Below are 25567 nucleotides of genomic sequence, written 5' to 3'. Positions count from 1 at the left end.
GCTATCTGTAATTTGTATGTATGTCTACATACGCTTTGGAATGCGGGTTATACGCTCTCGTCTATTGGTATTTATACGGTGGAATCGTAAATAGATTGAATGGGTAGGTGCCTACCTACTTTTTGCTTACATCGCCAGTCATTTCTGCAGCGTGTGAGCAACTCGCACCGTACAAAGCATCAGTCAGCAAACGGTGGCGTGTGGATATGCCAGGCGGTGTATATGTAATGTAAACATTTGGCCGAGAGGAATGCATTTGGACAGTAGGTGCCGTAGTGAATATTATCATGTGCGGTGATAACGTGGCGGCGAGTGTGCGCCGGCCGCTGCTCAGTCAGCGACGCGGGGTCGCGTGGTGCGGTCGCATGTATCTTACTTTCCGACGACGAAGTGACGTGCGGAACCGCTCTGTGTGTTCGCGTTCGCGTACGCGCCGCATTCCATCGTGGGGGCCCTTCGCCGCTATTGGCCGATCCCGCGTGACGTCACTCCTCGTAATGAGGTATTCAACATGGCCGTGTAGCTAGTTCGCGAGTGTGCTTCGTTATTCGTTTGAATGGATTTAATCAGTGAAATATGCCAAGGAGACGAAACGGTGAGATACCCTTGCCCGACGGATGGGATTACGCAAGGGACTTTGACGGAAAACTGTATTTCATCGACCACAACAGTAGAAAAACGACGTGGATTGACCCGCGAGACAGGTAAGTTTTTCGAAGAGAAGTGTTAACCCGTAGGAGCCCCATGTCAAAACTTTACATGCCATGGAATTTCCAGTGTTTCCTATCCGAGTTGACGTGGTCTAAATCAAAATATCAAAATTGCAGTCCATATTCTTGATCCTGTTGTAGTTTCAAGTGGTAAACACGATTTTAAAATAGAATAAATCGTCAAAAACAAACTGATTGCTCTCAGCGACGGCCCTGCCATCTGGAAGAAAACATGCGCAACAATCTCGATTTCACACGACATTCCACAATTTAGTGACAACAAATGAGCTAAACACAAATTATGGTTATCATTTGTTATCCTCCGGAATGCGTATTGTATGGAGCAGTGTCGTGTTTTGGTAAGGGGACTGATTATTTGATTGTGAGTGGTACTGAAATGCTACTAATGAGGCCACGGAACTGGTTCATAGCAATGTTAGCTCCTGAACTGGCGCAGAAATAATTCGATGAAGCGTTTATGTGTTAAGTACCAATGTGGCGTGTCGAGATGTTGGTGCGGTCGGCGGTTTCGTAAGGTGCGCGTGTGTGTACGGTGCGATGCATGGAGAGCGAGGTGGGAGATGGAATGCAATGCATAGGCAAGTTGCGCGGTGTGAATGACAGGCCGTAGAATGCGGCCCGGGCCTGCGGCGATGGTCGCGCCTTTCTAAAGCGGCGCACCCCCGCCCGCCGTCTTCCCGCACCCCCTTCACCATCATGCCACCTAGCCTCACTGCAGGTGCTCGACACATCCCTATTAAATACCGATCATGTCTCTGGTCGTATCTATTTACCATACTTAACGACACCTGCATCATTGTCTTAAAAAGTTGACCTTAAAAATTGCGCACCTGCAGTTGAAAATGCACAGCTACAGTTTACAATGCTAAATGCCTCACCTCGATGATGTTTAACAGAGCGTAAGCAATTAATCATCATGACAGTGTCATGTCAACTACACTTTGCTCATGGCTCTGAAAGTTAGTACCTCGATTTATACAAAACCAAACTGTTAACTTATTAACGGAAGATAATACTAAACATCAAACATAGTAGTTTTGTAATGAACAGCAATTACCATAAATGTTTATATTAACTGGATACATTTTCTTTGACTTAACTCCTGTATGCAAGTAATATCAAAAGACAATAGCAAAGTCAATACAAGTTCAGGTATTTAAGTAAAAATGTACTCCCAGGAGAATTTCTCAGTACATTGACACCACAATAAAATGGACCGCTGATACAGGAAACATAAAATGGAAATATTTATTGAACCTTTTGGCAACGGCATTCCTCGATATCACTACACGATATGGTATGTAAGACGCAGATATTCACTTAGCATAAAGCGTATCTCTGAGCATGTAACATTAAAAGGACCGTGAGACTATTTCAGACATTCTTCTGAATCCACGTTCAAAAGGTAGATAAATCCCGCGTTCAATAGAAATAACGTTTGCTTTGAACGAGTAGCGTGTGAAAACTACTCAGCATAGTGTTTTAAGGCGAATGCTAAGTAGGCGGTAAAAGAGCAGTGACTATCCAAAATTGACCTAGAAGTTTTGAGCACCGCGGATGTCACTCTGTCGACATTCTACTTGTGCGAAACGCGCGCACAATAAACCGAGCTACTAAGCCAATTTATTAATGCTAAAAATAACCCGGCCACGTCTCCGGCGCATACGACGCTATTAACCTTATATACGAGTGGAACTTAAATGTTCCACTATGAAAAATGTGCCCTCGTGTCAGTTATTAGTCCGCGTGCTTCCAACAGAATGCAATTATTTACCCACCACAAGAATGTCGTCGACTTAGCTGGTTTTATGCCACACATTTGAGATAGCAAGATCGTAGTTAATAACGAAACAGTCGCCCTTGAATTCCGATACATGGTCACTTTAACAAGATAAGGATCTTTATGGTGTCGTCGGACATAGAGGCTTTACGTTTGCGGTAATAAGTGGTTTCTCATGAGTGTAACGAGTCGTTACGTGCAAATAAACATTTTGCGGTTTTCGCAGATCTCACAAGACAAGTGTCAGATAGGGACTAGAACAGAGGCGCCAGTAAATTTATAGTAAAAACACAAAATATACTGTAAAAGCGTTCAACAGCTACGCATTGTAAACGGAGGAAAAACTATTCATTGTCTTGCTAAGCAAGGAAGCGGGGAAGACAATGATAGTGTCGATTAACAACCGAGTGGGAACATCATACCTGAGTTTGCCGGTGTTTATTACTTTAATTGTAGCGGTTGAATGCAGTTTCACTGCGTCGGTTGGTATATTGTTCGACTCGCATACCAGAGTGTTGCGTCCCGTTGCTCGTTAATGCATAATTCTACGTTATAAGTGAAATCTGCGTCAAGCCCCTTACTGTAGGTGAAGTGGAAAACAAGGATGCCCCAAATGGAATGCTTGAATTTACATTTCTGACCGGCGAATGCTTGGAATAATAGCCAGTTTAATAATTGTTAGTAAATTAACACTTGGGTCAACACGAAACAATGGCGTAATTACTCTGTACATACTTAGGATTCTTTGGTACTGATTGGATATTTAACCTACGGGTGTTGTGTTCGGTTATGTTGTACAAATGTTGCATATTTCCAATGGATGTAAAGAAGTATTCACAAGATTGTGTAACCCAAGTATGTGTAAAGCGTGTTGTCGAGACTTCCCACGCACTACGCACTCCATGGAGCGTAACGCCGAGGGGCTGGGCATTTTACTGCGTTTCTTGACTCTTAATCGAGTGGGCGCCAACTACAAAGTAGCATTTAAAAGTTGCCCTTTCACATTAGCGATGATCTTTTGATATCAGTACCGCAACGTGTCCCCATTCGAAAGATATCTTGGATAAACCTCGCAGCAACACGGTGGTAAAACCATATTTGACGATTAAACAAACTGTTTTGTTCGGAGTTTGAAATAACCTCCAACTTAGGAATGGACAGAGACTTCAGTGTGCGTATGAAAGTCTAGAAAATTGGAACCAACTGTCTAAAAGTTAGCAAATGATCAGGGCGCGGCGCGTGCCGAACGAACGCGAAACAGCGTACAACATTGTTTACCGTACGCATTCCTTTCAGATAAAGATGTCCTTGGCGATTTTATACGCAGACGCGCGTCTCGACGCTGCTACTGCTAGCTAATGCGAACTGACGATGTATTTTGATTCCTATGCTAACAACACGGAATGTTTTCATGCAGACCAGTCTAAATTTGGTCTGCAATTTGGTTTTAATTGTGATACATAACTGAATAATGTTAATGATTTAAAGAATATAAGAGAGAAGAGAAGCCTTTCTCTGAAAACTGTTGGAAATATGAACGACGACAAGGAAGAAAGATATATAATACTGATTGACAAGTTATCAATTTTTGTAGACAGGAAAAAATAGGGCATTGTTATCGTGCAACTAACACAAAAATGTGTTTAAAATCACGCATGTTTAAAAGTTATCTATGTAAGTACGCGATAAGTATGGTACCGCTCTCGTTTCTAATCAAAATTAGCATTCCTGCGTTATCTACTATGCCGTCACAATGCTGTTGTTTACCCTCTTGGGAACACTTTGTCATTGTTATGCAGTTTTGTTTTCGTATGCTCTTTTATTATTATATTAGCTTGTATTCTTTACATATTGAATAACTTAGTAATGATATATTTAAAAACAAATATGGAAGAGCCATGAATATATTGGATGTTAATGAAGCTTTTTAAGAACTAGGTCGTAGCAGAAGATCACAATGCTCAAAATCCAAAAGTGTATAATGAAAAAGATTTACTGACCTTCACGCTTGAATGGCGTGCAACATGCATCAAGTTATGAAAAGGATTAACATTAACAAGCTCACCGATATTTCGTATGTGAAGCAAGTGTGATGATAAACTTGCAAAATACGGTGTCGACATAGCGGATTTTGGAACGCTGGAATTTCTACGTTTGTCTTACCATATAGGGTCTCTTGATAAATAGCCGATAGCCGCAGTCATAAAACTGAATAACTATTTGCATGATTTGCATAAGATTGTTTGATTACCAGACAGAGGACGCCCAGGCGCTCGCTAAAGAATGTTGCCCATTTAATGTTTCCTCTATAAACATTTGAGACGATTTAATGTTCACCGTAAAACTCGCGATTCCAATCTGTCCTAAGATAGAACGAAAGCGATACGTTACCGCTATTCGACTTAAAAACGTCCAATAAAAATTAAATAACTTATTTACTGGCGTGTTCATTAAGGATGCTTTGCATTGGAAAGTAATTATAATAATGATACTATTAATAAGTTAAACATAAGTAATAAGTTTGAATACTCGATAAACGAAATAATAACACGAAAATGAAGCACTGTAAAATGATGTTGAAAATTACAATCTCGACTCTAAGCTGGAATTTCAAGGGCGGATACATTGGTAGCAGAAATACCTGTTTTTAGTTTGAAATTAGCTAGAGATAGTCGACGCCATAGTGTGAAACCTTGTTTAGTACCTACTCTATTGGATTTGGTGCCGAGAATGGTTTGAAATTTCGGTGTCCATTTATGGAGGTCGCCGGAGCGAATGGGCACAATCCTTGATTTTGAATAAATAGTCGACGACTCGTGGTTTGGGCGTGGGTGACCCGCAGTCAGCACAGCGAATATGTACCTTGTTTCTTTGCAATATATACCAATTTGCATTTATGGGCGTGCAAAATATTGTTTGCTAGTGATCGTAAGCGTTCTGGTATGCGAACCACCTGTAAACTTAACAGCAATAACGTAGAATCCGGTCGAGTTAAGCTCTATTTTACAACTCTCGACAGTGCGTTACATATATATTATCATTTGGATTTTTTACGTGGAAATTTTAGATTCTTCAAAAAACCCCAGTGCACGTGAATCTTATTTTTTAGAAGTGAAGTCCTCTTCATTGAAAAGTTTTATTTGCACTAAACAAGGCATGGACCTTTAATTTTAAAGGGTCACTTACAATGTATGTTTTAAGATCTGAGTTTATCTAACAGTAAACCTGGAGTGTTTTAGCCCACTGTATTCAATTGTTCATTCAGAATAAAATCAGTTGTCGTAAGAGCGCTTACTTCCTTTACGTGTTTTGATTTAATTAGCTTTTTGTAGTAAAACATAGTTTTCGAGAATATAAATAAACATCATTATTAAATTAGAGAATGACTCTATGTTGATCCAGGTTCACGAAGCTGCAGAGCGGATAATTTTTGCTAATTCCGGAACACATGGATGGTCATTGAAACAATGGCTCTGTGGAATTTTGTACCTCAATAAACATTCGCAGAAGCTGGGCGCCTTCCATTCATTCGTGTTGCATTTGAGCCGGTGCATTCATGTCTGTTTGGCGATGTTTAACCACATTTTCCGGTCCACCGCCCCCGACGGCGACATCGATCTAATAACAATGCCTCATGAATGGAACCTACCATTCCTAATGTTTGACTTTCTATAGCTGGGAAAGTATCATTTGTTCACTCATGAAGTAGCGGACAGCCGTACGACCATTAGCAACCTCGCTCTCATACTTCGAGGGCTATCCAACCACTTACGGCGACTGCAAATGTTTTACACGGCTATATAAATTCTATGTTTCCAGAAACTATTTTCTCGACAATTTTGCTTGACGTTAAGATTGCATATTTGCATAATGATTACACACACAAACCTTCAGTCTCTTGTTTCTTTCATTTTAATAATTTCAATATTTAAATGCTTGTTTTAGACGGTAACTCATAGAAATGAACAAATTGATAGGTGGTTTTACTTTTATGTTCATCGTTATTATGTGATCTTGAAAACTAAAGTCTGGACACTCGTAACAGAACCGTAAATTGTGGTATAAAGTTTTGTTGTACTGAGAACCTTTGTTTTAATTTATGATGACGTATTTCCACGCTAAGTTCTGTAGATATTTATTACAGGATTTTAATCTCCTTCATCGGTGTAGCTGGTTATTACTCAAACGATATCTGCAATCCTGCTAGTTCTGCGTTGCAATAGAATGGGAGTGACTATAGGACAATATCAATTTGGAATTTGTAATCGGGCGGTGTTATGGCAATGGTTGGCAATTCGTCATGTCGTATTGACGTTATTTAGAGCGGGTATCGACTATCGTTTGTGAGCGGAGTCGTGATACTCAAGATATTGTGTCGCACGCGCCACTCGCTGCTGTGACGAAGGCGGCTGGTATGCGAAGTGATTCAGGCGGAAACCCTATATATCCACTGTTTATGCAACCCACTATCCGTCCGTCATTTCTACTACACTGTAACATTGATTGTACAGGTTGAAATGACTTTGATACGTAAAATTTTTCACGTTTTATATGTGTCTAACTTGTGTAGATGAAAGAAAAATTGCATAGACAATGAAAGAGCAAGTATAAAAACATACAGTATAAACATATAGCTGTTGAATATACAATATAAGTTTGGATGCTTCTGGTTTCTAAGATAGAAAAGACAATTATTCAAGTTGGGCAAGCTCACACACTGCGTGCTACCAGAGATGAGCCTAAGACCTTGGCGTGGTGACGTGAGACGAGCCTCAATGCGACGCACTTCACACTAGCCGTTGGAATGTCGCTTGACAATGACAGAATAATGTGACGTCAGGCCGCATTATCAGCTTGCGCATATCATCATATAATTACCACTTTCCAACGATTGCTGCAGCAATTTGGAGGATACATCCGATGATTGGTTTTATCGTGACGTAAGACGTAAAGAATGTTTATGAATGTGGCTGCTTTAATGCATGGTTCGGTTCGGATACGAAGTTTTATATTCACGCATTTGATCATCCGGCCGCTCGGCACGCTTCGTCGAACTCATTGCAGTGTTTAATTCGTTTATAACTGCGCTGTGGCAATGTGTCAGCGATTTGGAATGCGAGAGGAAATCACAATGACCCCTAACTCGCTTCCTTTTTTGGACATTGAAAACTTTGTAATCATCCTGTCTGTGACTTTGTTGTGTTTAAGCAACCTCTCTGAATACACAATGGTCAAAATGACATCACGAGACACAAAATGCTCAGCAAAATCTGAATCGGGTTGTTCACCTACCATTATTATCCTTAGCTGTGTCTACTGACACACATTGGCTTGACGAATTATGTTTTGGAAATGTAGGGCAACGTCCTCACTAAAGTGAACGAATAAAAAAATGAAGATTGTTCTGAAGCTCATCGGAATGCGCATTAAACGGGCCATCCGGATTAAAATATTTCCCTGGTGATATTTATAGAACATTTGTAGGTGCTCGTGTCCGTCTGTCGGTCGGTCGATATGTGTGAGACAGCGTGGCACCGCCTTCCACCAGACGGGGCACCAAGTTTGTCGTAATCCAGGATTTGGTCATTCGATTTATAAAACTATTTGAGCAGGAAATGAGTAAGTCACTGGAATTAGAATATACGCAATATTTGCGTCGAATTTGCTAACCACTTGAGTCTGAAGAAAATTGTGTTGAATTTATAACATGTCTGGTGCTTGTTTGAGTCATGTTTCGCGGTTTCACATGCCTAATTATATTGATATATCTACTACTTCTAAAAACCGTGTGTATATCTTTATATCTACGATAACCGATTTATCTGAAATTCATTGTCCCAAGATATGTGGGCAAATACGTCATCATAACTGCAATGCGTTGTAACCAAATAGCCCAAAGCGGGCAGCAACCTTCGCTTCTATTTGTGGCTGACGACAGTACGTTGGCCTTCTGCCGACGGTTCTAAGACCCGGTGCACTGGCATATCGCACGACATGACACGTGGATTTATTCGCATCAGTTACATCGCTGTCCGGTCTGACCTGACGTAGTGGTTCAATACGGATCTCTGACCGTGTCGTGGGGCAACATCTTCCGTGTGTCCTGGAAACCCAATTTAGGTACTTGGGTGGTTAAAAAGATCTTATCCGATAATTAGAAATCTTGATTCTGTTGACATATCTGCGAATCATATTTTGAATATGGATAAAATATTATGTTTGTGGTTGTGAAGCAAGAGCATTATTGTTCGTTAAAAATGCTTCAGAGTTTAATGTCTAGTGTTATTAATCCTTTCATAAACATTTACCCTAAAATATTATCTCTTAATAGCTAAGTCTACGGAAATGTACGACGTAGTAGAGCATAATATTTTTTTTTATCACTGATAATGATTTTTTTTTGCCAATTTTATCTATGGAATGCGTTATGCGACCTTTTGCAATGCCATTATTAATATATATTTGATTATTTTTAGGAGCTTTTTTTTTCCTTAGAAACTCTACATTCTGTGAATGTTTTTATGTAGCAATGACTAACGAATGTAGGTTAGGTACTAACTATATTAGTATTAGCTATCTACTTATAATAGGAACCTACTTACATAGATGATATTTTGAAACTCGAAGTATACAGCAGACAGTACTGTCATGGTAATTTACTCCGACGTTTACTACAAATTCAACCAAGAGTCCGATCATTCCAAAAAATCCACTAAAAACAAGAATTCGGTCATAATATTGTTTGATACGTATATTACAGTGGTATGTGGGCGTGTGTGCGTGAAAGCTTTGGTGTGTGCAGCCAGGGATTCCGTGACACGGGTCACCGTTTCCGAGAACTCGGCTCGTCTTGATGTCCCGCTGACAGTACAGGTTTTGCCGTTCTACCACGTCGCAGCAACATTGTCGCTCTACTCGACTCTCTCGCGCACGTGGTGAGGATCTCCCCATCTCGCTCCTCCGCTGTGTATTGGATGCGCGCACGCACGCGCCCTCTATTCCCTCTCCTCGATAAGAGTGATCGTGTTTTGGAATGTATGCCTTTCGGTAGCTGTGAAGGGTTACCTAATTTTCTTTAGAGTTCCTAATGAACCTATCATTGATCCCGAATATTCGCACCAATAAACTAACTTAAGGATTATTTAATGTGTTAGTGGCAATCGGTAAACATTATGACCTTTATCGTACGCGTATGTATTTCATATTACCGCAAAACATACATCAAAATGGGACATTGTTAACACGCAAATGTCGAAAGTATTAATTTTGCGTTTCGAATTGCCATCAAACTGGACATGAAGGTAGCCAATTAGCCGGAGAGTCTTATTTAATAACTGACTACCGTATAAACGCCATATTAAAAGAGACGAGAACAGTTAAGTGGGATGCGTATGCGGCAGTTTCGGCGGTTTCGTCACTGACGGAAATGCGAGTGGGGCCAGTTTTTGTGGTAGAGTTGATGAGGCTGCAAGTGAATCATGATCGGGGCCTATAGCAAGTGGAGCAGGTCGCTGGCGCCAGCGCACCACGCCCCGACAGCTCCCGCGCAGCGCCCGTTTGCGACCCATCATTAATTATAATCTTGCCACAACTCTGATCTGTTAGGCGCAACTTGAAACTGGAAACTCTGCACCTGCGCTCCACGTCCCGTAAAGACGTAGAGCGCAGAATAATTTTCTGTGTTTACAGAAATTTAATGCAAAAAATTTCTTGGTGTAGGCGCAATACAAAGACGTCTTCTATTCTCAACAATTTTATCGAAAAAAAGGTAGACGACGTTTGACGTCTTCAAAATAGAAATTTCCTGGGAATGCACAGACTTAAGACTTAATTTTTGAGTGCGTGTAACGAAAAGCAGTTTATTATGCAGATGTTTATGAATTATACATAAATGTTTACGCCAGATTATTATTAGATTAAGAAAATCATATGATTAATTTACAAAGATTCGTTAGAATTACAATGTTGAACGAATAACTCGTAATAGGTATAATACCTCAACAGCCTCTTGAGGTTATGAATTATAATTTATAATGACTGTAGATCAACTCAAACTACATGTTTACACATAAGATACAAGATCAAGTCGAAAATGGGCCTGCTTTTGGGCCCGAACTAAATAGCTAGTAAAAATTATCCGGTCCAAAGATTCGAAATAATAATGGGGCCCGGTTATTTTTATTTTGTTTTAATGATAGTAATAGGAGCGGGTTTAATAGGCTCGCCCCTGTGCAGTCGTGGGAAGCAAGGCTGATGTAAGAAGACCTTTTATGGAAATGATTTTTAAAACTGACCAAATTTTTTTGAGGAAGGTTGAGAAACAATGCTGCGCGAATTTTTCTATTCCATTACAAAAAAATGTTTAGAACCAGTAAAGGCAAAAAAGAAACTTTTAACTTTTGGTGTCCTGTATGTCATGGCTGTTTAACTAAGAAACTACTTTTGTCGTGGATTTGAAGTTAGGCATATTGTTCCAACTTCGTTGGAACCTATCGAATGTGAAACAATTTCAGAAACTTTTTTTTTTCAATGGATCAAAATTTCAAAATAGAACTTCTAGGTTCGGACCACGGCCTTCTAAAAATATTTTTTTTTTAGCTGCGTTTGGAATGGTTCTTTTTCCGCCACCGTAGACAAATTATGAATCTAAATGAGGCATGTGAAATCCGTATCAATTCCTTTACCCAAATAACTAGGACTACGTCTAATATCTGTTGGTTCTGTAACATTATCCTTTAAATCACTCCTACAAAAAATACCAACGGTACCAGGAACTCATGAAAAAACCCAAGGTCTCAAATGCATTGCTTATATGGATGTCATTGTTTCAGATTCACGAAGCCACAGTCGTTCGCGGACTGCATCGGCAATGAGTTGCCATTGGGCTGGGAAGAGGCCTACGATCCACAGATCGGGCCTTATTACATCAACCATGTCAATCGTGAGTATTTCTAATGTAACATGTATATTCTTTTATGTTTAACACAAATATTATAAATTGTAATACATAAAAGTCTTGTATAAATACAATTTATTTTATATTTGGGTTCAATTGCCTCATTTCATGCACGCCAGGGTAATTATCCCATGATGTTGAAATCGTGCAATCGACTTTTAATCAATTTCTGATTCGAGTAATCGAATTTTATTTATTTTAATATCTTTAAAATCTTTAAATATGTAGTGTCTCTGTGTACCTGTTATATTAATCTTATATATAAACTTTTAATAGCAGTTACGTCAATTCAAATTTAGAATGAAATAGGTTTACAACGTAATCGTCAACTTCCGTAGAACACGATGGAATCCGAAGCTGGACTTTAGCAAATAATATTATAGTATTTGAAAAGGTCAATGAGTATTTCACATTTATTTACCTGTAAACAGTGTCAAGAAGGCTTCTTATTTATGTTCTATAGTGCATGGAGGCGAGTGAAAAATGTTCAACGCGGGGGTCTTATGAGAAGTCTCGTTGCTTTAGTTATTCTCTATGAATTATTGAACAGCTTGATTCATGTATAGACTTACAATGAGAGACTCTACTATGAATTCAATGTACACTTTTGAAGTTGAAATGTTTTAAGCTTATACGCAATAGAGGGCGTTCGGTATGTTTATGGTGGTAGAACCCTATGACGGACGGGAAAACCTAAATTATGGTGTTGTTGACCTTTACTTCTGTAATAAAAATATAATCTATTTGTTTAGGGCATCAGTTTGTTGTCTATTGGTTTACCAATCCTTAGAACCAGTATTTTATACCCACTCCAAAATTTTCTCTTTACTCCGTTATTGTTTTCTTTCTTTGTACCCATTGTGACACAGCTAGTCACAGACCTCTGCTGAGGGTTGTTGAGAACAGATAATTTGAGTGATTGTTTTTAAACTGTTTTAAGAAATCGGTTAATCCTTATTATGATCACACAGATCGTTAAAATGGTTTGGAAAATGTCGGAAAAGCGGTTAGTCATAAATAATGCATCGGAATGCGTTTGCGCCTACGCCGGGCGGCGTGCGAAAATGGCTGCGTATACGCACCGTTAGAGCTGTGTTCACACGCTGGATTTGTTCAGCTTTTTAATTGGATTAGTGATAAGGGAATGCCAAACTCCATTAGGTATAATTAGGATAAATAACGGTTTAGGTCAATGCAATTGGGTTAGGTTAGTTTACTTATTTCAAATTTAGCAGGGGACTCTTATTTTTCTAGATGTTGGATTTTATTGTCTGTGACTAAAAACTCACAGCTCGTGTTAGAGTCTCAATAAAATCTATGTTGAACTCACCAGATATGATGATGATGATATTCCGGATTGATGGGCGGGAGCACAACGCCTTAAGGTGTTCACTCCCAAGACCGGCAACGAATTTTCGGTATCAAACATACTTCTTTAGTATGGCAAATGTCAAAAGACAAGACGTAAACATTGATTCATGTGTGTAGTTTAGGTTAGATGCCGTTAGATAGCATTTTACCGTTTTCGGTTATTTTCTTATTAAGTTGTTATCCAAATTTCATTAACCGTCGATTGATTTAAAATATATATGAGCTTAAATAATCGAACACCCATTCATTCCATCCATTGTTTCATAGGCTTATTTTTCTGACAGTATAAATGGTCCTTCGAGTCGGATAGAGTGGATGGATAATATTAAAAAAAAATCTAGTAATAGTAGTACACTCATGGACATATTTAGAGGGCCGCTAAAAAAGGTTGAATTATGATTACTATGTTCATATGAGCCACTTACCACTCATATCAGAACGTTTAATTTGAAAAAAGAATGATTTGAATCGTTCTTTAATTTCGATAAAACGTTCTGGTATATATGGCTAGTGGTTCAGATGGACGTTGCTTTCATAATTCAACCTTTTTCAAGCGATAGCGTTTCTCTAGACAGGTCGATGTGTGTAGTGTACATTACAACTAGATTCTTTAAAAGTATATATCCATCCACTCCATCTAGGTCGAAGGACCATTTACAGAGTCCTAAATAAACTCTATGAAACAAATAGAGAGTGAAAAGGGTGGCTATATTTTGAGATGAGTTTCTTAGAAATTATTACTTACATTACATTGTGTCCTCACAGCAAAGCTAAAACCCACAAACCAAAACACACCCATTCGTAAAACACTATAACTTAACTTGGCAACATGGTTGCGCGCACGCATACCAGCGCTGGTGAGCTGCGGGCAGCGTAAATCTGCGGCGGCCGGGAATTTGCATGGAAACCCTATCGCAACAAGTTTTTGAACAAGTGGGCTTGGTTGAGAATATTTCTCTATCGATTCTACTTGTGTATAGATAGGTACTTGCTATAGAATTTAACACTACCTAATTCTTTGAGAATCGAGACTTAATTTTACAGTACCTTAAGTACACAAATCAGAATAAGGAGAGTACATTTACCTAAACTTCTACAAACATATCTGTGTACCCTCTTTCGCTGTCAGCGATCACCCTACTTACAGCGGTGTTACCATTCACGGTCTCTTTTTTTCCCACAGAAAGTACGAAACCTGTAACCAGTGATAAGTCTTATTATAATAAAACGTATAATAGTAATTACTTTTCTAATTTACACATGACTCTAAGACTCATTGACCAAAATTCGAACTTACACACCTTTACTCAGAAGACAAGTATCCTTCTAACTAGGCTTCTCACGCCTGCGGGAACCTCATGAACATGAACCTGTTTCCACAAAATATAATGCCTTGAGAGACGAACGAGCCGTAACAAATAAGTTATTAATAAGGCAGGCCTATCATTTAGCTCTAATTAGTAAGCCACTCGATAACTAACGATAATGTAGCCGTGCTAGCGAGCGTCTAAAGAATAGTTGTGCCCATTCATTAGCAGGAGTTGAGACTGGACTCGGTGATTTGTTGTGGGTTAGTATAACTAATATGGTAACTAGATTAGATCCCAGCCTTATTAATTAGTATCCTCCATTATCAATACAGTGCATTCGCTATAAGAATGCGGTAGGTAATAACAAGAGAATCAATCACAATGGCCCTAATGAAAATTAAAAAAACAGTACAAAATTGAAATGGACCAATCGCTCGGATTTCGAATTTAAATAAGTTACTCTATTTGTTTGATAACGCCTTTATGAGCGTGTTATGATAGAATATTGACATCAAAGTCAGTATTATAATTTTAGGATTCAAAGTGTATCGTGTCATACTTTAACTTCTCTTATTTGTTCCTAAAATACTATCTTAAATCTTGTAACGATGTTTTCCCTTGGCTAACACCCTATACGACGAGCTAGCGCAGCAAATAGGTATAGAGATTGCATGCCTAGATTACCAAACCTGTGGGCTAGGATTCTAAGCAGGTATGCTAAGGAGCCATTATAAATACTTACATTTACATGTAGTAAAGATTATCACATATTATTATATAAAACCACATTTTTATTGGAGTTGGGGTTTTCGTGTGAGGAAACAATTTCGGTTGTGTCAAAAATATTACGTGGAGGTTACGCAAAGTTGTACAATGATTAGGCCGCCTCAAATCGTCGCTTTTAAAATTAAATTTGAATTCCGGTAAATGGTGTATGACATTTTGCAATAGTTCGTTTACTAAAACAAAAAGACCAATCACACAAATTGACCAATCACATTCCTTGATACTTATATAAGTCATGTGGTTGGTTACTTTGAATTGCCAACTGATTTTGTGTCTTGCTAAAGTTTTTCCAGAGTAAGGACCTATTGTAAAGGTTGCTTGTGGTCGTGTGTCCATTTTATATAAATAAAAAAAACTGTTATGAAAGTATTCGCTTTTCACCAAACCACCACCACCACCACCACCATCACCACTTTTCGCATTGCCCGCAGAAAAAGGTATTTCTTGAAAACATCTCAACATGCTATCTAAATCTGACTCGTTATCCTTTAAATTCCTTTTAATACCATAGTTAATATCTCACATATCGAATACCTTTTTATAAACTTTGCTGCTTTGGATTTAATGCGAAAACAAAACGCCTCGAGGGCTTCAGATATACTCGTTATTTTATGTTTTATTTTATTACATTAACGATCTTACGCATTAGCAATGAATGCTCTATCGGTTCTTAAATGAGTTTTAAATGCTTAATCGGTCTTATAGATTACTTTTCGCATTACCTGAGACTATGGTTCTTAAGGTGCCGTTCATGTAGGAACTAACTAGGTTTCACTTGTTTGTTATCGAATTTGTTTTGTATACATATAATAATTATGTTAGTATTGATGTCAATTTTGTTGCTCTCAGTAAAATCATAGAAAGGATAGGATATCTACGGCAGGATTTGTATAAAATGGCATAATATGAACCTCTTTAGTATCATTAATTATTCAATAATTAACTGCCTCCGTGGCCAAATGGTTACCATGCCGGACTGCCACGCAGAGGTCCCAGGTTCGATTCCCGGGCCGGGAGAAATTTTTGTATGGCCTACATTTATTTCTCTCGTGAGTTTGGGTGTAATTTGTGGTTGTCTATGTGTGTGTCCATGGCACCCGCGACACAGGTTTTCCCTAGAGCGGGGCTATGTTGAGTGTGTGTGAGTGTGTGCGTTATTAATTTTAATATCATTGCCACCCAAAAACAAAAGGAATATATTACTTGGGATATAACTGATACTACACTACATTTATATAGATACTCATAAGAGAGTTTTCTAAACCATATTTAGGGAGAGAGCTCTAAGAGAGAGAAGCTTCCAAGCTTCATCTATTTTCAAATTGTGTAAATCCTCTACGTGTTGATGCATCTGAGTGCAAATTCCCATCAAAATTTATCTTTCCCTCATCAGCTCAATATTATTCCAAATTTGCAAGTACTCCTCAAGATATAACTCAGAGTCTTGTGATCACAAGGCAAGTTGTTCTCAGTTTTTACGTAATTATCTTGCTGATGCACTTACCTTCAAGTCAAGGAGTCTTTAAAGGGCTTAAACGTAGTGCTAAGTGCTAAACTTGCCTGATGGTTTTAAGATCGCCATAGCCATTAGGGATGCGTCAATCATTAACCTCTTATATTGCTTCTACTTCACCCGTAAGATTAACAACATCGTCTTTTATGTTGGTGAGTTTGAAAAGTTACTATACTTATCGAAAGTCCTTATTGTATCCTGAAATTCTCTTTTGTGTTCAATATTCCGGTTCCCAAAGTTTAAGTTGCAAGCTTTTATAGTGATGTTTATATTTTGTATCTATGGTCAATGGCTATTAGTGTTTGTAATATTTTAAGTGTAGATTTAACCAATGATTATAACTATCGGTGTGAGGTCTTCTCGATCACCGGTTAGTTTTTCAAAGAAAGCGGCGTCACGTGCAAGTTTTACTACGCCGTGCGTATGCGTATCACGTTTGTTTCCGATATTCTCTACGACAGTTTTCGATGGCCGCCGACATCCTTTGAATACCTTTTCTCCTACATGGTAACTAGTCACGATTTTATTTGTTTAGTTCGTGTGAATATTTGCATGAAATAAAAAGTTGTGTTTGGTAATTTCGGTATCAAGAGATATACAAGCATTATGATATTAATATGAAGAGTTCGTTATGATCGTAGAGATAAATTTTGCGTCGCAGGCTAGTGTAATGAGAAGAGTTAGCTATCGTCGATGACTTTAATTCTAAATACCCTTAAATTATTGGAACTTCTGATCTAAATCATGTATAAGTATTTGTTTCTTCAAACAAACCATCGTTTCGCGTTCTTTACAGGCACCATAAACACGATGGCTGACCTTTAACTAATATTTTTTGTTAATACTTTTTATTCTTTTTTTAGTTTCTTCACTTACGTATTCTATGCATTCCGTTCATGTTTGTAAATAATTTTCGTATTATAATTACTTTTACGTGGTGGTTTATGTATTTTGCGATCATCAAAGGTAAACCCAAGAAATTTAATAAAGGCATTTGCCACTGCGTTCGCTCAGTAATTACAGGTAAATCTCAGTGACAGGAAACACATTACAGCAACTTCAATGAGAACTATAAGCATAATTAGATGTATTCGTTGTGGATTTTTTTATTTGGAAGTACCTGTTTAAAATTAACAAGGCGGACTATCTTAAAGAACTATCCCGTATGTTCAGGGTTATTTTACTTAAAACCTATAACTGTTAACCCGGCGATCAGCTGGACAAACCGTGCTAAGAGGTTTCTGATAAACAAGAAATAACACAAAATATCTTTACGAAAGTCTTGTTGGAAGTGTTTAGCGATAGATCTTGCTTGGACTCATTTAGACTGCAGCTTTACTTTAATGGTTAACCCAAGAGGTCGTAGCAAATATTAATTAGAAAGGCCAGTGTTTAATAATGGACTATTAGAGGCAATGACAGACAAATATTACACACTAAAACTAGTATAATAATTTTCCTAAAGCTTGCTATCGAATCTACAGTAACTACTTACATAGAATGTTGCCGGATCCGCTGAAAATCAGCGTCGTAGCACCATAAGTGAGACGACAATAAGCTGAGTGGGTCACGGTTTCCTTGGCAGCACAGCACACACATGTTGTACTCTTCTATATATTTGTAGTTAGTACTATTTTTATTGTTATTATTGCAAAATGCATGTGTACTGTGTTGTCTACTTAAGGCACAAATGTTTTCTATTCTATTCTATCCTATTCTAGAAGTATAATAACTACTTGTACGTAATAATCATTCATTTAACCACAACTGAACCAGTTTGACTTCAATTAAGTTTTAATTAAAATTTAAATAAAAATAATGTTTCAAGTTATTATATATAGCACTCTTAAGTAAATTATTCCTACTTAAACCCACATTCCCTTATTTGAATATGGGAGTTATTTGTATATTTTCTCTCTCTTACTATAATTTATTGTCTAGCTAGCGCCTTAATAGCAAACTGAGAAACAATTCGCCAAATGAGTCAGTCAGTCATCTGCTGAGCACAAATTGGTCTAGTAGAATCAATCATAGCCTGTACCGGGTCACCGTCACTCGATTCCCGCGTGACATCCAAAGTGCGCGAGCTCTTTCAATTATTATTCTAAATTCCGGACGCGCAAGGCCGGCTGATTGCTCCTGCGCATGCCACATAGCCACTGCGACTTTTTATGAAGTAGTACTCTGTTTGTATATGTAGTATAATAACATTATATGTTATTATACTACATATTGAATGTTAGTTCAATTTAAGTGAATACTTTAATGAAAAAAAAAATATTATAATAAATTCTAATAATAAAATTAATAAATAATAAATTAAAAAATATTGAATTATGTTATATTATATCGATATATTATTGTAAGTTAATTACATTGACATTTTCGCGGAGACATACCGACTTCTTCTTATGCATATATTTGTTAGTGAACAATTGACTGACATAAATGACAAATGACAAATTTAAATCTTGGTCTGCCTCTGCTCTTATTCTTATCCCCCATCCCTAACACAGGGCGCATATGTGTAACATTATTTTAATATTAAGGCCTCATGTACCATATAAAGACATAAATACATTGAGTATGGAGTATATAAGAACAATTAGGGCCTCAGGAGTGGTCCTTGCGGAACACAAACTACTTTAATATCACTTTGACTGTAGAGACCTTAGGTAGAGACGTGCAGAAATTATTTTATCCCATGACTAGCATTTATTGGTCGGGTTTTTTAAGCGAATTGAGTTTCGTAGTTTACGCTTTTTAGTTAATAAATTCAGTCGTGTGAAGTTTTAAGAACCTGTAAGCTTGTACGGAGACATGATGGCGCCACATTGCGTACATAAAGCTTCAAAAATATTGTATAATGCATTGGAACAGCGGACGTTTTAATTGCATTTTTCTGTTTCAAGTCTTTCAGTTTTATTTAATGTTACTAAAATATTTTCTACTTTATCAAAAACAACACCGAAATCATTTTCGTGTTATGTGTCAGAATCGTTGACACATTGATCTATTGTGGTGCAAAATTGAAGGTTACTAATGATATCAATCGTGTTTATTGAGAGACAGACAATAAATTGGGAGCTTCTGTTTATGAGGAACACTTTTCAAAGCGATTTGAATAAAATACGACAGGTAATTAAATATATCCTCTATATTTTATATTCTTTTTGGCACATAATCAAGGTTTGTGTCTTATAAAATACAAATTGGAAAAGGTCGGAGAATCAAAAAAAGCCAATTAATTAGTTCAATTATATTAGTACTTTGTCGAATGTAAAAATAACTAAAATCGTGCTATAAAACATTTTAATCAAGCTGAATACTATCTTATCTTGCGTAAAACGATCGTTGGTAGCTAATCGCAATTGTATCGCATTGCTTTTCGATGACTAATACCTCTATCTTTATAAAAGTAGTCTGTTGCTTGCAGACTGAATGCGTAGGAAATTTGCGTTGTTACTTTTGTCGCCGATCTGTCTGATGAAGTTGAATAATTTCTTAGAAACTAGTATGAAGCATTTTTAATACTTCTTATACTTCTTTAAGACATTATGCAAGATATCTACATTCAAACTGCCCATATTTGATTTATGAATTACAATTTGACTTCTTTCCACTTTCTAGTTTTAAGTTTTTACATTATTTCGACTAGTAACCCAAATATTTACAATAAGAAACCTCTGAAGTGTAAGAGATACACGCACCGAAATTTCGCCGCGCAATTCCAATTTGTGCCTATGATAATCCTGTGTTGCTATAGCGATCAGTTCTTTGACAAAATAACCTTCTTTGACTGGAGAAATACCTAAACAACATTGAAAATGCGCTGCCGAATTACCAGCAGGTGTGGCGCTCGGCTTATTCTTGTTGGTAACGTCATAGATATCATCGTCAATAATAATTATGTAACTTCCGTCTTATTGCGTAGATTTTATTTTCTAAACCTTGTCTCGTTTCCTATTTATTAAAATATCATAACATCGATCTTATTGTATTATAGTTTAGAAACCTATAAGAAACGTATCGTTCATTATTATCCATGTCGCATAATCATTGCGTATGCCAACGTCACTGTGTCGCATTTTGACCACAATCCACATGGACTGGCCTGCTTCACGCATGTGCAAAAATGTGCGCGTACATTGTCGTAACAGGCTGCGCACGTGTGTATATGCGCTTGCGCTTAGCTTCGTTATGCAATCAGCTGACTTGTCCAAACTGTCAATTATACCGTGTTGTGATTTGATGAAAGTATTTACGTTTGATTGTACCTCTATATTATTATTTGCAATTACGAGTTACGTGGCAGTTTGCTTATTATGGAGTAAGTACCGCGTCAGTATTAAATATTTTTTATAAGACGTTGATGATATGTTTTTCTAAAGGCGCGTGGTACAGTTCATTAAATGTAAACAATGTATATAAAATGGGTGAAGTTACTATACTTAACGGTCTACAATAGTTTTCTATCACTTCAAAAGTAGTTGGACGAAAGTAGAAGATAAAAAACAACTTAGTTCACTAATGAAAGAAAACTGTAGACAGACAAGTACCTTTTGGACTCTAAAATAATGATAATATTACCTTTTGATTGTACAAAGTAAACGTTCTGATTGTCAGTAGAATTCGTATCAAGTCTCTGGGTTTGGATGGAATATCTCTAATAGGAAACAGTTCAGGTCGACTCACACTCACTATGCTCCTAGCAAGGGTCAAAATTTTGTCCATACATAAAGCATTAGTGGGGCTTGCCACTTGCGAAGTGGACTGTGATATACTCCATATCTTTCGAAGACTAACTAACTGACTAAAGGTAAAACAAAACGCGACGCGATGTCGCTGCGCTGCTCGCTTGTACCTTTTGCGTTGAAAAGTGTACTATACTGAACAAGACTTACAGCTCGTTATTGAATAGTTCGTTCTGAACCAAAGCGTAGCCGAAGGAGAATGGGTCTAGCATACAAATTACCTATAAAACCTTAAGAATGGAAATCCTAACGATAAAGTCAAGGGTACTTAAAATAACACCAATGTAATGCAGCGCGAAAATCTCTACAGTATAATATTTACAGTGTGATTCGATTAATTTGGAGCTTGAATAATTGTGGCTATTCATTAAATAACAGCAATTATATACGAATTAACAGCTACGATATTGATTATGTACAAAATATAATTGTACTATAGTTATTTTTAATGAGATAAAAATAAAGCATTGGTAGTAAAGTAACTGACATAGCTTTCAATATGGGTAAGCTGAAGCGGCAGTGGGCCGGTTATGTCTGCAGACTGGAGCAGACTTGTTCTGGAGTCGCGACCACGTTAAGAAATTCGCATACATTCGGCTCGCTGTAAAGAGGCACCTCAGGATCCGTTTGTTGATATTACGTGGATGAGCAGGCGCAGGCCTTCAGAATGTGTCTCGGAATAATATTAGGAAACCATCAAGTCAGGAAAGAAGGTGGGCGAACTGCCGTCTTTGTCTTCTCGGTCGCCGTCTTCGGAGCGTAACAGCGGGACGGTCGTCCTCTCTGAGCTGGTCCGAGGCCTTTGTTTTAAATTTATTTATCAGAAAAACACAAACAGTTACATACTAAACAAATAACAAACATTGAACAAGCAAGATTAATAAATAAATATGAACCAAAGACGTGTTCCACAAATGTGTGACAATTAAGATACTAATAAATAAATATGAACCAAAGACGTGTTCCACAAATGTGTGACAATTAAGATACTATGACTCGCGTGACACATTCGCCTAGTTTTATGGAATTATATTTGAAAAATTTTGTTTACACATATAGGGAGAAATAAAATAAAATAAATAAAATATAAAAATTATATGTTATATATAGCCACATACTTACATAATATTCATATATACATATACTCATACATACATATACATAACAATACATATCAAATCAGTTACGATAATAATTATAGATACCATAGAAATTAAAAGGAGCCACTATTCATTATGACATAAACTTCACGCTTATACCTGTACAAAGAGGTACTAAATATATCCACGTCCTGGAAACAATAAGTATAATTGCAACACATCCTATAAATTGGGCAGCGTTTGCCGACATTGGTACGACAAAATGGGTGTGAGAAAAGGACTTTATATCTAGGTGTACGAACGGGTACTTTATATTTAATTTTGGATACCAGCTCAGAACAATCTATATGATTATTTATGATTTTATAGACAAATGTGGTCTCAAGAAGTGCCCTACGCTGTTCAAGACTTAACATACCAAACTCAGACAGCAAGCTTTCATAATCAGTACGGTACCTGAAATATCAGTAGCTAACCATCTTCAGAAATTTCTTCTGTATGTTTTGAAGGGAGTTAATATACAACTTATGAAACGGATTCCATATTAAGATTGCGTATTCCAATATAGGTCGAAATCACGAAATGGCCTCTAATTTTCACATTTTTTCGATTTATCCTCGAAATGCTACAGGTTATTAGGATAAAAATTGAATAATTAATTATATTTATGCATGATCGACAACTGTCACTACGGATTTTTTTTAATCCCTTTAGTTTTAGAGTTTTCCGCTAAAACGAATTAGGTACTTTTAATGCGCAAAATTCAACATCTCCTGTCGCATGTGTCGCGAACTTCAGCCATATATTTGTTTCACAAATTTGGGCGGAGCCAACGTCAAAACTGTTTTGGCATGAGAGCTCTTAATAACTGATCAGTAACACAGGTGGGTGGTGCGCACCCTCCAACGGCGGCGGGGAGCGGACCGGGAGCAGCATGGGCCATCACAGCCACCGACTCGACCCCCGTAGTATTGGCTTGTGCAATACTACGCTCTCACAAAAGGAGACCATCACCTCTTGCTGTCTATAGTTGGCAGCGACAGATCACCTTGCACTATGGCAATCAGGGTGCGCCACTGAGGGCCCCAAGCTAGCGTAAGACGCTCTGCTGCAAGATGGACCTGGGGAAGGTGGCAGCTGCATTGAAACCGGTAGAGTAGGCCTGCTCAGAGGAAGGCATGAGCCTCATCAGACAAATGATTTTGCTGGTTTAGGAATACGATTACTTTTACAACGTCATTTACAATATTAAATTTTCACTGAAGTACACATAGGAAATTATCATCGACCTGGTAAAATTGAGATTTACATTCTTTCATGAAAAAACGGGACGATTTGTCCTCGGTTCGATTGCCACTGTTTTCGAATCAAGGCCACCTATTGTACGTTAGCTTATTGTATTGTACTTACTGTACTACTGTTGTGTCATTGTCATTTTTAATGTGCCATAAAGTATATTTCATTCATTCATATGTAGTTTAATTGATTAATTAATTATCACTTGCTTTGACTGCGGAGGAAAGCACGTAGAGATTTAGTAGCAGTAGAGCTCATTGTGAAAGAGTTCCTAGGGAAAGTACTGCCAGGTACGAGCTTACTTTCGGTTTTGAAGGGTAAAGGTGCTGGTGGAACTATAGGAGCATGGGACTTGTTAAATTTGTGTCTCAAGATGACGAGTACAGTACTGCCACCGCGCCCATTGTCTGAAAAGTCATGCAGATGGAAGGGAATGAAGTAGGCTCTTATTACACACCCTTCACATAGCGACACGCCTGTGACGATGTGACCTCCCTACATCGTCATCCCACCTTTTTATCGCCTTTTCTCCGCTTCCTGGCCAAATTTTGAATCTTTCTTTAATAATTCCTTCGCCATTCTGATTTTGTTTCGTCCCATCGTCACTCCCTGCTGGAACGCTGCAGCGTACAGTGCTGTTTAAATTTCAATTGCCGTCTAATTTTCATTCCTTTACCAGATTTGTAATAGCTACTGTTAATCATGTGCCAATTTCGATACCAATTTGTAATTCAGTATAACTCGACCCTTTTGGGCCTCTTTTTAAAATAAACTACTGTGGACCTGAAGTTTTCTTATTTTATTACCGTGAACCTGGTCACGGCTCATTAGGGTTTACGACCTTTTCACGCCATACTGCATTTACTTGATTTCGGTCCATAAGTGTGGTTCAAACCAGCCAACAGACTAATAAAAATAAAGAAGAACATAATAATAATAATTTATTGAGCACAGCCTAATTACAAAATAGCTAACTAAAACTAAACAAGGTGCAAAAAATTAGGCTGTAGATTAATTCTAAACTAAATGACCACTGACTTCCCATACTAGAAAGAATGTGCATTGTGGGTGACATTCATCCTCTGTGACAGCTTAAAACCTTGACAAACTTGAAAAGTCTTTGCACTTTAACGTTCTTAGGGGCACTGCAATTGTTGTAGGTAGACGTGTTACTTATCATCAAGCTCATTTCCTTGTTCCGTCACTTGATATCATAAAAAACATGGTGATGTCCAAACCGCATCGGACCAGCATGTTTGAATATATTGTGACGCATCTCCTTACAGAAATGTATTAATGCATCTGCATTAATAAAGTATACCTTTATTTCTTTTTGTAGCTCTATGTTCTACAGTAGGCTGACGCTTGCTGGTAATTTTGATTATAATGTCATTTACAATCAACTCTAGAGTTTTCAACACGGTACTTTTTCCAATGTTGCTATAAAAATTTTAATGTTACACCGTTTGTTTGTTACAGAGGTGACGCAACTGGAGGACCCTCGACTAGAATGGCTCAGCATCCAGGAGGCTATGCTGAGGGACTACCTCCACACCGCGCAGGAGGCTCTCGAGGTAAATACCGTATAATACAGACGGAAGTAAATTAATTTGCGACACTGCGAACCTAGGACGATTAAATCGTGCAAAATAACCGCGATTGTATTGAATACTTTTTTTTTTATGTTACTAACTGATGGATCGAACGAGTCGTGCGCCTGATGGTAAACGACACCCCTGTCCATAACAGTTGCAGTGCCACTCAGGGCTTTAAATCGCAAAGATCTGAGGTGCACTGTCTCTGCGCCCATCACCCTAAGACATAAGTTGAAAAGTCCCATGCGCCTGTAATTTCACCAGCACCCTTATACCCTTCAAAACCGGAACGCATTAATGCTCATATTACTGCTTGGCGGCAGATATAGGTAAGGTTAGGTTAGGCAAGGCAGTAATTCTTTTTTTCATGCAGTT

At 37.9% G+C, this 25567-nt stretch overlaps 1 protein-coding gene across 1 annotated transcript in view; it reads left to right on the top strand.

Annotated features, from left to right (window-relative positions):
- The first annotated feature begins 272 nt into the window (after window positions 1–272).
- Window positions 273–25567, top strand: part of LOC113228837 (protein kibra) — an 85277-nt gene continuing 59982 nt past the window's right edge. Inside the window, exons 1-3 of the mRNA XM_026462247.1 lie at window positions 273–704; window positions 11343–11452; window positions 25077–25171. Coding sequence (XP_026318032.1) covers window positions 577–704; window positions 11343–11452; window positions 25077–25171 — 333 coding nt within the window. The 5' untranslated portion in view covers window positions 273–576. The remainder of the gene's footprint in view (window positions 705–11342; window positions 11453–25076; window positions 25172–25567) is intronic.

This window comes from Hyposmocoma kahamanoa, unplaced genomic scaffold (genome assembly GCF_003589595.1).
Source record: "Hyposmocoma kahamanoa isolate Upper Pololo Valley unplaced genomic scaffold, ASM358959v1 244, whole genome shotgun sequence".
In the NCBI taxonomy this organism is placed as follows: Eukaryota; Metazoa; Arthropoda; class Insecta; order Lepidoptera; family Cosmopterigidae; genus Hyposmocoma; species Hyposmocoma kahamanoa.
This window is presented reverse-complemented; position numbering and strand designations above follow the sequence as displayed.